General features: G+C 43.2%; 1 protein-coding gene across 1 annotated transcript in view; it reads right to left on the bottom strand.

The window, feature by feature from the left end:
- Positions 1-11,511, bottom strand: part of PLOD2 (procollagen-lysine,2-oxoglutarate 5-dioxygenase 2) — a 68,429-nt gene extending 56,918 nt beyond the window's left edge. Inside the window, exon 1 of the mRNA XM_066619007.1 lies at positions 11,018-11,511. Coding sequence (XP_066475104.1) covers positions 11,018-11,129 — 112 coding nt within the window. The 5' untranslated portion in view covers positions 11,130-11,511. The remainder of the gene's footprint in view (positions 1-11,017) is intronic.
- Between the last annotated feature and the right edge of the window lie 1,591 nt (positions 11,512-13,102).

Below are 13,102 nucleotides of genomic sequence, written 5' to 3' on the forward strand. Positions count from 1 at the left end.
AGCATGCATGGTGGACCGTTTATTCAGAATTCTAATGTATTACACCACAAGGGTATCTCTGTTCAACCGAATGGTCTTTGGAACACTTTGCGACACTACTTTATTTTCCATCCATTACACTGTGTAACAAGATTTGAACATATGAATATTTTGATGTTTATTAATTTTGATTCGAGAATTTCAAAAATGCCACTATTTTTGACACTGCATTGTTTAGCCACAATTTATGCTATGCAGTTGTATAATACGATGTGTATTACAATGCATTTGGTCAGCCGTTCTCCAATTCCCAGGGGTTTGAGAACTAAGGTAAGCGTGTGCAGGGGAAGGCAGTGACAGTACCAGAAGTTGGCTCTGGTCTGGAGTGACTTTTACAAGATAATGCATGTATATTTGTAAACCTAAACTGAGAACAAGTTCCACTTATATGCTTAGAGGAGAATCAAAGCATTTCAGATGAACCAATAAATCTCTTGTACTCAATCAAGAGCCAATACAAAGAGCTTCTAAGCCAGGACTGCTGTGAGCACAGTCCCCAAGTCAGCACTACATGTTTTGCCTAGATAACCTTCAATGTTACGTGCAGACCAACACAAATATCCATTCTTCTAGCATAGAACCCATATCGTTACAGGAGGCCTAAAGTAGATACTTTTTTTACTCCTTCAGGAAAAAGTCTACTGTAAAGTTAGTTGTCTTCTTGGAAATTGTGTGGATATGATCAATTGCTGTTGATTTGATCATTATCCTAGGTACGATTTTAATGCCAACTCGAGTATTATGTTTTAGTATTACGTTCAGTCTCAAACTGTGGGTAGGGACCCACTACGTGGGTTGAGAGCCAATTTCAGGTGGGTCACCATTCATTTCAATATTTTATTTTTAATATATTAGACTTAATGCTATCATGGTATGTGGCTGCATTTGGAGAAATGTTACAGACCTGTACTTTTAACAAACTACAATGTATATTCTTTTAACAACAGTAGTAAATGGGACTTACTCCTGGGTAAGTGTGGATAGGATTGCAGCGTAGGATTGTTAAAAATGTTCCTGCCTGATGATGTCACTTCCAGTCATGACATCACTTCCTATGGGTCCTGATAGATTCTCATTCTAAAAAGTGGGTCCCTCCCAGTGCTAAATGTGTGAGAACCACTGTTCTAGGTGAATAGTGAAAACTCCAACGATCAGCAGTCTCACGAACATAGGATTCATTTTGCTTGGTGAATGTCCTAAAGATGAAGTACATGGTCAACATTAGAAACAATCGGATGCCATCCTCTACATTACAAAGTTTCTCAAGCTGTGTATCGGGACCCACTAAGTGGGTTGCAAGCAAATTTCAGTAGGGTCCCCATTCATTTAATGTGTATTTTATTTTTAATATATTGATTCTACCATGGTATTTGATTGCATTTAGGGAAGTGCTACAGATCTGTACTGCACTTTTAAAGGCTACTATGTATATGCTTTTAACAATGATAGTCAATGGGGCTTACTCCTGGGTAAGTGCAGATAGGATCGCAGCCTTTGGGATGTTTGGGAATTTTTTTTTAACTGATCAGCAATTGCTTGGGAGAGTTAGGAGGGTTTTTCTTTATTTCAAAAGTTTTTAAACTTATAGTTATTGTAAACTTTTAATTTACTTGATTGATTGATTGATTGATTGATTGATTGATTGATTGATTGAGTCATATGGGGGCGCTAAAAATTTTGCTGCTTGATGTCGGTATTTGTGGCCATGACATCATTTTCAGGTTAATGACATCACTTCTGGTGGGTCCTGACAAACTGTCATTCTAAAAAGAGGGTCTGGGTGCTATAAAGTTTGAGAATCACTGGCCTACAAGGCGTGGAATGCTTTGCAAGTCAGACCATCTCTTACTTTCCCTACTTACACAGGCCGAAGTCATGGGGCTGAGATAAAGCAAATAAGCTTCAGCTCACACAACATGGCAATTACTTCCACACTGGCAATTTAGATCCCACATAAATTGCATCATAAGCACTGCATAGGCTCTGTCTGCAGGAAACTGAATAAATCCATGTCCGCAAAAGCCAAATGGGTGTTTTCATAACCTTTTGTGCTTTCTAAAGCCACATGTATAACGTCACACAAAAAGTCTCAACATATGAAGCTACCTTACATTGAGTCAGCCACTGGTCTATCTAGCTATTTACTGTGGCTGGCAGCAATGTTTCAAGGACTCAGGAGCTCTGCTAATAGTGATCCATTTTAACTGAAGATAGCAGGGATTGAACTGGGCCCTTCTGCAGAGGAATACTGTATTGTGTTCTACCACTAAGCTATGTGCTCTTCCCACAATTCCTGCTTCAAAGCTAAAGATGAATCCCATTCTTTCAATGGCATTTCCACAATACTAAAAAAAAAGAAAACCATAACTTGGTCTGTTTTTTCAGAAGCAAAGAGGGAGGATGGAAACCATCCTTATGGGGTTCAAGAACTATTGGAAAGATAGCTGATTCGTGTCCCTAGGAGGTTACTCTTCCCTCCTCAAAAGCCAAGCAAAATAAATATGTTTCTAGACCCCTCTGGAAAGAATATAATGAGGGGTTTGTATTCAAATCTTCTGGTAACTGGTTCCAAAGACAGGGTGCCACAGCAGAAAAAGGCCTTGTACCTTGCAGCCAACCGCTTGGCTTCAGACAGCAACGTTATCCTAAGCATGGCCCTATCTGATATGGGAGAAGGTGGTCCTTGAGATATCCTGATCCTATGCCATAAAATTTTCGACCATATTTAACAGTTCACTGTTAAAGGTTTATATTTATGCCCATATTTAGAAGGTTCACTCTGATTTAAACAAGGATAGAATAGGTTTGCAAATTACAAATTGCAGCCGCATAGCACAGCAGGGTGTTTGTTTCATGCACAGAATTTAACTTTGGCTACAAAAGCACAGAGTTCAATACAACAGCAGCAGGACCAGCCTCCCAGGACCGGGCTGCCCAAATAACCAACCAACTGCCCAACTCTTGTATGGATCACTAAAGGGCTTTGATTCAACTAAAGGTAGTTATGGTTAACAGCACAATCCTGTGCCCATTTCCTCAGAAGTAAATCACACAGACTTCAATAGGACTTACTCCCAAGTAAGGGCCCAATCCTATCCAACTTTCCAGCACCAATGGAGCAGTGTAAATGGCATGCATGCTGCATCCTGTGGAGGGGGCAGTCATGAAGGCCTCCGCAATATAAGGAAACTGCATTGCAGCTGCATTGCTGCTGGAAAGTTGGATAGGAGCGGGCCCTTTGATGCTAAGATCTACACAGCCCAAATCTTCTGAAATCACTGCTTTCAACAGAACACAGCCATAAGCAATTTTGAATTGGATCTCAACCAGGACATTTGTAAAATATTCCAAACTTTTCTCTGTTGTAGGATCAACTCAAACTATCTTTCAAGATGTATAGTGCCATCACAGTCTGCGATAAATAGGAATGCTATTACTTATTTTGACTTCTTTCGGCTTGCAACCAACTCTTATTTCAGGAAAGTAATAAATACAGGAAACATGGTTGAATTTGACCAGTGATGGCATACCATTATGCACTTTTAAAAAAAATCCATTTATTATATTACATAATTGTGAAGTATGCAATTGCAGAATTTTTAATATAATGTGCCAATTTAAAAAAAAAAAAGATTTGTGACCACATTTCAGTTAATGCTGAGCAAGCGGCCTCCATTTTACAAAGTGAGAAAAGTTTATTGGGAGCAAAAGCTTCTTGCCCACAAGCTATTTTTTTTTTAACAAGGCCAGCTGTTCAAACAACTGCTGTCAAATATGTGATCCCCAGAGCATCCAAAATCACTCTTTTATTACCCAGTTCATTGACCTTTCAACCAGGGCCTTCCTGTGCTTTTCTAGGATCCTGAAACCCCTTTTTTGCTCTCTTTCCCTTACTTTACAATCACACAATACATATGAGCCAAAGGGCACAATCCTAACCAGGTCTACTCAGAAGTTAAGTCCTATTTTGTTCAATGGGGCTTACTCTCAGGAAAGTGTGGTTAGGATTGCAGCCAAAATGTATTAAAAGTGTGAATAATTTGGTCAAACTATACTACAATACCTCAGAGCTGTAACTGAAATAAGTCAATAGGAAGCAACTGCAAAACACACAGACTCTTTGGAAGGGACAGAGCTCACATGGTGCCCATGGGAAAAACTTAATGGAAGGATCACATACACAGACCACCGAGTAAGAGTTCTACCACTAGTTCAAAAGGACAAAATTCAGTTCCTTATAGTGGCATTGAAAACAACTCTAACATTATTCTAGCAATGAATGCCATTCTCCAATCTCTTTCTTCAGCAAACTATTCTGTGTCATGCTCTTAGGAGGCAGAGCTGAGGCTATCTATCAATGATCCCACAAATGAGTCCAACGGATCAAAGAATGAATGATATTAAGTCAGACTATTGTCCATTGAGCTTGGTATGAAACTTTCCAAAATCTCAGGCACAGTATTTTCCCATCACCCACAACCTGAACCTTTAGAATAGAGGTACAGAGTTCAAAGCTGGTATTGGTTCCACCTACAGTGTCACATTATTTACACCTTCATGCAAATGCACAGCATGGAACAGCATCATGCACAAGTGAAAGCTTGTATGAAGAAGACCTTAGAGTTCCTTGTAAACTTGAGCAGCACCCCAGCACAAACAAGGTCCTTTTGGGATGATTATGGAAGCCTGAAGAAAGAGGAATCCACAGCTGGGGAAATGTCCATCAGAACATTTAATTAAAGAATCACAGTTCTATATACTATCATTTGAACTGAAATGGCTATTCTCCATGTTCTGTGCCACATTAAGTTAAAAATAAAAACAAAACATTTTTAGCCTTATTAAAATGTCTGAAAAATGATGAAGTTTTGAGGATTTGGTACTAAGTAAATGACCTAACAAACTATTTCCCCTGGGGGCTGGGATAAGAATAGGCCCTCAGTTTGGCTGTACTTGTCATAAGAGGCGACTAAACACCCACCAGGTAGATGGGACTCGTTAGCCTGGGAAGGCAGCTCATCTGAGAGAAGGAAAACTCTGATCCCAAACCTCCACTGCCTTGTGGCTACATCCAGTTATGGAAAAAGCTTCAGGAGTCAACCTCGAGGCAAAATCCAGAGCCGGAGTCCCTGAGGCAGTTCATGGCTGAACACAGTCACGTTCTGGCAACTCCTGCGACGCCAACTGCATTGGCTTCTGCCTTTCCATTGGACCATTTCAGTGACATGGAGAGGGGGGATTTGCTGCATGGGTAACAGCCTATCCTCCATATCTACTTTACCCAGGCTTCGCGCACTGGAGAGGACACTCTGTTCCAGAACACTATTCAGAGCGCAATAGTATACCATAGTCTTCCGAGACTGAAGGATGCCAACAACAAACTATACTTTTGAATTCTGAAAAAGACATTCCAAAAGCACTCTGCATTTTTTCCAGCTCCCCCATGAACACTCAAAACATTGTTTAAATTCATGGCTTGCAGGACGCAAGAGTTACTACCTTACAAGTAGCTACCAAAATTTTTCAGCAAACTGGCCTGATGCTAATCAGCTTTGATTTAAATACAGGCACTTCAAGGGGGGAAAAAAACTGGTTTGTAGATCAGCTTGCCCTTTGTGTAAGCATTTGCTTTAGAGAATTACCGAATAGATGACAGATATTTGACTATTTAAGGGGGGAAAACTGCAAAGCCAAAAACCACACAAGCTTTTCCAATTCCACAGAATATTGGTCATATTAACATCCAGAGGGTTACATTTAGTAGTTTTATCACTATCCACAGATCTGCAGCTTGCAAAAAAGCATGTTACATTTTTGCTCAATTTCTGGGTTGTGTCAAGAGCAATGTGCCTTTTTTAAAAAATGGAACTAGCTTTGTTAAAATCAATCTCAATAATGCTTTTGCCCTATTAATTAATGCAACTGCTACGTGTCATGCATCTCTTTTTACTGCATAACAAATTTACTTTAGATTGTCAATCAGACATGAGCCATACAGGCTCATTTGTGATTAATTCCTAGGGGATGAGAGAGAAAAACCATCCAGTTATAAGAACCCATTTTGACGGAAGACTGGATTGCAAGAGTTACAGTGACACTGGGCTACCCAGTTAATGTTAATCCTGGTCTTTACCTGAATAAGTCCCATTCAAGTCAGTCAGGTTTCTGCACCAAAAGTTTCTTTTAGGGTATGATGGGGTGTATTACCTTAAACATATAGGTTTTCCCTGCATTTTTAGTTTTTGAATAAAAGCCACAGGAGGAGCCAATCACAACTCATAGTATGTGTGTGTGTGTGGGGGGGGGGGGTTTAACCCTTCTGTGTGCTGCACAGCAATTCCAGTGAAAACTGTCTTCCAGGCTTCCTTCCCAGGTTAAATAGTAGACCAGGACACCCTGGTGCCAATCCCCTCAAAAGGAAAGAGCAAGGAAAACACTGCATGACATTGCGTTAAATGTCACATTTAATAAATAAATGCATATTTTCCTCCTGCCTTAAATCACAGTTACAAGTGAAGTTTAGGCAATCACTGCTTCTCTGCTCTATCATTTCATCAATATGTGCCCTGAATCTATTTTATATACTATTTATAACACTTTAAATTATGTGATACCTGACAGAGGTGCATCAATGGTCAATTTCGTTCAATTTTGAAACATTTAGTAGAAGGCAAGTATGCATATGCAGAACAACTCATCAGGGATTTCAGTTGGAGTCTGATGTTAACCAACCCATCAGTACCTGGGATCCAAGCCTCAGAGAAGTTTGTAAAAGATGCAGTCTGCTATACATCAGTGAAGTTTTTCTTCATGGGTAAGTTTACCAGAATCCACTCTTTTAAAAAAACTTTTTTAAAGAATCCGCAACATTGAATTGACTGACAATATTTCAAAAGACGATTGATTTTCTCATCAGGATAGCATAAGGACTGGTTGCTATTCAACACAGATTTACAAACAATGGGTAAGGGACCCATTTTTATTATATTATTACAGTGCAATCTAATCATGTCTACTCAGAAGTAAATCCCACTGTGTTCAATGGGGCTTCCTTCCAAAAAAAAAAAGCATGCTTGGGAGTGCAGCCTTAGTCCATCAACATTTGGCATTGAGTAACAAGGCGTTTCAAGACCATGAAACTAACTCAGTAACTTCATCAATGCATAGACTAGACCTGGGGTGCACGAACAAGTTTTAAGTTCATGCACATCTCCCTACCCCAACTACAATTAGTCTCATAGATGTGCACACTCACTCTTGCAATGCAACTGCTTAAAAAAGAAGATGTGATAAATCATGTTGTTGGACATGTCTGGATAGACGTACATACAAATCCAGTCACACATAATACTCTACAACTGTGTGCATGCATGGGTCTGAGTTGCATACAAACTCAGGACTCACTCCTGTACTCCACCATGTGTAAAGTCTTCCTGCACATGCGATTGTGTACACCGGCCTACGGCCTCTCTCTATAAGTTACATTTTTGTTTGAAGAAAATATGCTATGTGAGTTTATTATATTATTTATTGTTGCTATTGTAATATAAAGATACATGACCCATCACATAACACAGAAGTGTCATTTTAAAAATACCACAACATGTGTGAATGTTGGAGTGATACTCCTTTAACCTACTGAGCACTAACCAATAGGTGCTTGTGGAGCTGCACACCCATGCAGGGGCTAGCAGTGGCTGGAGCAGTAGCTTGGGTGAGGTGGCAAATTGCAAGTAAGCAAGATGATAGGGTGGAGCAACTTATAGAGACACTGAAGGAGGAAACAAGGGTTGGTTTCCAAGGAGGGCCATCAGCAAAGGAATTGCTGTGTCCTGTGCTGTCCCATTCTCCTGCCTCCTCTGCCACACAGGTCTCCTTCAAAACAGACCAGGAGCAGAACCTTGGGAGAAGAACCTCTTCTACTCCCAGGAGACTGTCAACCCAACCAGTTTTGAACAGGTGGCAAGGAGGTAAGGGGGGGGGGGGCTGGGCTCCTTAGCACTCATATTGGAAGAGGAGGATTTGGCATGTTTCAGTTGCTGTTCCCAATTCATCTGAGCTTGACCCACACCAGGTTACATACAGTCAGCTCAGTAGCAAAAGAGGCATGAGCTGAGAGAGATCTATTCCCCCAGCAACACTGACCTCCTGTTGGTGACTTGGGTAGCCTGTACTGGATATGTAATCTGAAGTCAAGATGTCTGTATCTCCCAACATCAGAGACCAGGAGGGGGCATAGTTTCTCAAATAAAAGAACCATCTGCACAAACCCTAATTCTTTAAAACTCTGGGTCACATTAGAGATGACTTTCAACAAGTGACTCGGGCTACAAAGCTTATTTGGAACTTCCACCCATCAAGGCAAATAGCAGCTACAGCCCTCCCCCCCATCTGAATCATGACTGTGTTTGGAAAGATGGTTGAAGCTTTTCTCCTTGCCACACCACAGCCCAAATTAATAACAGGGCTAAATTGGTCTGCTTTTTACTAAATGAACAAGCACGCTAGTCCAATCATGTGCTTAAACCCACATCTAGCTTGATTCTGATGCCTCAACCAACTTCAGGAACATCTCTTTTTAATGCAAGTTTTGTTACCTTATGATGCAAGCCAGCTGTGAGCACAGGCATGGCATATATGGCACAGACATGATGTAAATGGAATTTATGAGCCTGACAAATGTGTCAATTACTGTTTACACTATCAGGCTAGGTTTTTCCCACCAGCAGCCGTTAGCATCAAATAAGACACTTTAAAAGGCTTTACATTCCAAGCAGAAATTTCCCTCCTACATTTGTAAAGTCAGCTGTTTATTACCACAAAGGTGTGAATCAAGACACCTTTAAAATCAAGACACTTTAAAAGGCTTTACATTCCAAGCAGAAATTTCCCTCCTACATTTGTAAAGTCAGCTGTTTATTACCACAAAGGTGTGAATCAAGACATTGAGCTCTTTTTTTATAACTACCTCAGATGATTTTGTTTTTTAAACTTTTCTGGCCAAATGCAAGGAAGGGCATGGAACAGAAACAAACACATGCTTCAGTTCAGAACACATGGAAGAAATACATAAAGCAAAGTAAAACAATGTGTGTTTTACACTAAATGACTCTTTTGAGTGAAGCACTAAAACAGGTTTTGGGCACTGTCTTTTGGTTTCATCCATGCTGTCTTCCTTCTTTTTTATACAGTGAGGATTGAATTTCTTACTCCTCTCCAGCTCCCTGGAACAAACACACTACAGGATCCAAGGACCAGAATGCAAACAGCCCAGGGAAGGAAGCTTATCCCAATGTGAGAAAATAGCCGGGGGGGGGGGGGATAGCAAAAATAACAGGTCTTAAGTATGAGCCACTATTACATGGAAGCTTGTGTTTTCCCATATGCCAAATATCAGGACTAAGAGATTGGAATGGAAGAGTAGTTACAGAAGAGATACCAAAAGAAAAGGAATAAATTTCCCTGCCTGTGAAAAATAAGGGATTTTATCCTGCTTGATATTTACTATAATATTTAAGTTACCTGATGCAAAATATATAGCAATCGCCTATGTGAAACTCACAGTGCAACTCTTCCTCCACCTCTCAAAGACAGTTCCAAGCTCTCAATGCTGTGTTAAACTTTTTGCATGCAGTGATCCTATCCACATATTGTTTGTGGCATGGACATCTGGAGTACATGCAGTAAACTGTGTAGAGATATCACATCCCTATGTGGACATGGAAGCTTCACTCACTGTTCTACAGGAAGAGGCTGCCACTGTAAAAAAGAGTCAAGAATTTCAGAACAACTTGACTCTGAGCATTCAAAGTCTTTCCAATGTCATCTCAATAAAATGTGTTTTAGAGGGCCTGTTCTTCAGTGTGAATTACTTCTGCTTGATATAACTTGTCTGGGTATGCTGTTCAGACAAGGAGGCACTTGCCAAATGTTTTGTGTTACATACTAAAGTTACAAGGAAAGTGACAGAGAGGAAATAAGAGGAGAAAACATGTATAGCAAAATTCATCCAACTAGGAAGCACCAAACCAACCAGAACTGTTTGCAAACTGGGGAAATCACCACCTACAACAAGACTTTTGTCTCCCGTTTGGAAGGGGATCTGAATGAGTGGGTTATGAGTACAACTAAGGGCCCAATCCTATTCAACTTTCCAGCACTGGTGTAGCCACACTGCAGCCCCAGGTAAGGGAACAAATGTTTCCATACCTTGAAGAGGCCTCTGACAGCCCAATCCTATGCATGTCTACTCAGAAGTAAGTCTCATTAGAATCAATGAGACTTACTCCCAGGTAAGTGTGGATAGGATTGGGCTGTGAGACTGCCTCCCCACCACAGGATGCAGTGCATGCCCCATTGGCATAGCAGCACTGGAAGACTGGATAGGATTGGGCCCCCACTCACTCACTCACTGGTAGAAAGAAGACATTTGATACATTTTTCTTGCAGTTAAAGACTCCTAATGTTCCATGGGGAATATCAGTCTCTCCCTTAACCAGCCTGAACTAAAGGAAACTCAGATTAAACTACACAAGATAAAAATCCTATCCTGTCTTCTACACAAATGGTGGCAAGGAATGGAATAAATCCCCCTTCCTCTCTCCCCTTGGTCAGCACCCTGACCGCCCCTCCATTGATTCATTCCACTATAATGTGCATATAATCCAGCTGCACTTCTAGCAGCCACGTTTCAGGGTGGGGAAGAGAAGGGAAAGTGATGGATTTTTGAGATGAGGAATGCTGAAATGCGCACACACAGCCCAGCACTCTCTTTTCTTAGAAACTGGCCTCCCTCTCTGAAATCAACTGCTACTGTCAAGCACTCTGCACATGATCAGCGGCACTCTGGTCTTCCCAACATGTAGGATATACTGAGATGAAATTTGCAAATAGGTTTCGAGGTGGAGGTCTGGCTCAAATTAAGTCTGAGCCATTGTCTCTGCCTGTCTGTGTGTGTGTGAGAGAGAAAGAGGATTACCTGAGGGGATGGGCGATGTCTCGATCCCAGACTGGGCAGGGTGGATGGGCTGTAAGAGATGGATGGCTAAGCCCAAGAGGAGAGCCAGCGGTCCAGCGGTGCTCATCGCCATGTTCGGGGCTCCAGCCAGGTCCGTAGGTTAGCAAAGCAGCCAGAAGGATTGGCTCTCTCCCTCCCTCCCACCCTCCCACCCACGCGTGAAGGGCGCCTTGCCAGATGCTCTGAAGGGTCGCCTCCGTCTCCCTTCCGCTGCCCCCAACCCAAAGCACAAGGAGGCTGCCGGGGACCTCCAGAAGGCAGCGTGGAAGCACCAAACACAGAGCGCTGGAAGGACAAAAGGAGCCCGGGCGATCCACGCGCGATCTCCTTGCGAGGGGGCGCCAGCAGGGATGCGACGGCGGTCCTCCGCGTTCTCGCCCTCGGTTACGGGCAGCAGGCAAAGGGCATCCTCGGGGCGCGCTGGAGCTTTTATAAGGCGGGCGCGGGAGTGGGAGGGGATGGCCGGCAGGCAGCCCCGAGCGGGGCGAAACCGGAGCTTCTGCAGGATTCCAGTCGCAGCATTGGCCCTGGGACAGGCGGGGAGGGGGGAAAGGGGGAGGGCTGCCTCTCCTCCGGTAGCCAGCCAGCCACCCCCCTCCTTGCGCTTCCCACTGCCGCGCCTGGACCCTGCTGGTACGAGCACATCGTCCAGCGAATGAGCATGTGTACAAACCGCTCGCACATGCTCGGTGGAGAAGTGAAGCCCCTGCCCGAGCCCGGAGCTCCCAGAGCAGCGCAGCGCTGCTCTTCTGCTGCTGCCCAACCTGCTGGTCCCCGAGTGGTGTCTGATGATGCTCCTAAGAACATCAGAAGAGCCCTGCTGGATCAGGCCACAGGCCCATCTAGTCCAGCTTCCTGTATCTCACAGCGGCCACCAAATGCCCCAGGGAGCGCACCAGATAACAAGAGACCTCATCCTGGTGCCCTCCCTTGCATCTGGCATTCTGACATAGCCCATTTCTGAAATCAGGAGGTTGCACATACACATCATGGCTTGTAACCCGTAATGGATTTTTCCTCCAGAAATTTGTCCAATTCCTTTTTAAGGCCCAATGCCATCACCACATCCTGTGGTAAGGAGTTCCACAGCCCAACTACACGCTGAGTGAAGGAATATTGTCTTTTGTCTGTCCTAGCTCTCCCAACATTCAATTTTAGTGAATGTCCCCTGGTTCTGGTGTTGTGTGAGAGGGAAAAGAGCATTTCTCTATCCATTCTGTCCTTCCCATGCATAATTTTGTATGTCTCACTCATGTCCCCCCGCAGGCGCCTCTTTACTAGATTAAGAGGCCTGCTGGATCAGGCCCAGGGCCCATGGAGTCCAGCCTCCTGTATCTCACAGTGGCTCACCAGATGCCTCAGGGAGCACACACAAGACCACAAGATACTTGCATCTCACTGCCACCTCCCTGCATCTAGCATTCTATTTGTGCTCACATCCCCCAGCGAAGACACCAGATTGAAATTAGGTTGGACTTGTGCTACTTTATTAAACACAAGTGACCAATTTTAACACATGAAATCTGCTGAACACACCTTCCCTCCCTCACCAGTCTGCGGTAGGCGAAAAAACTGCCATCCATGACCAGTTCAGATGACAGAAAAAAATTCCTCCCTGGCCCTCATAATGAGCGACCAGCTAATCTCAGACTGTACATACATAAGAACATAACAACAGCCCCACTGGATCAGGCCATAGGCCCATCTAGTCCAGCTTCCTGTATCTCACAGCAGCCCACCAAATGCCCCAGGGAGCACACCAGATAACAAGAGACCTCATCCTGGTGCCCTCCCTTGCATCTGGCATTCTGACATAACCCATTTCTAAAATCAGGAGGTTGCGCATACACATCATGGCTTGTACCCCATAATGGATTTTTCCTCCAGAAACTTGTCCAATCCCCTTTTAAAGGTGTCTAGGCTAGACGCCAGCACCACATCCTGTGGCAAGGAGTTCCACAGACCAACCACACGCTGAGTAAAGAAATATTTTCTTTTGTCTGTCCTAACCCGCCCAACACTCAATTTTAGTGGATGTCCCCTGGT

The sequence above is a fragment of the Tiliqua scincoides genome, chromosome 3, assembly GCF_035046505.1.
Source record: "Tiliqua scincoides isolate rTilSci1 chromosome 3, rTilSci1.hap2, whole genome shotgun sequence".
Classification (NCBI taxonomy): domain Eukaryota; kingdom Metazoa; phylum Chordata; class Lepidosauria; order Squamata; family Scincidae; genus Tiliqua; species Tiliqua scincoides.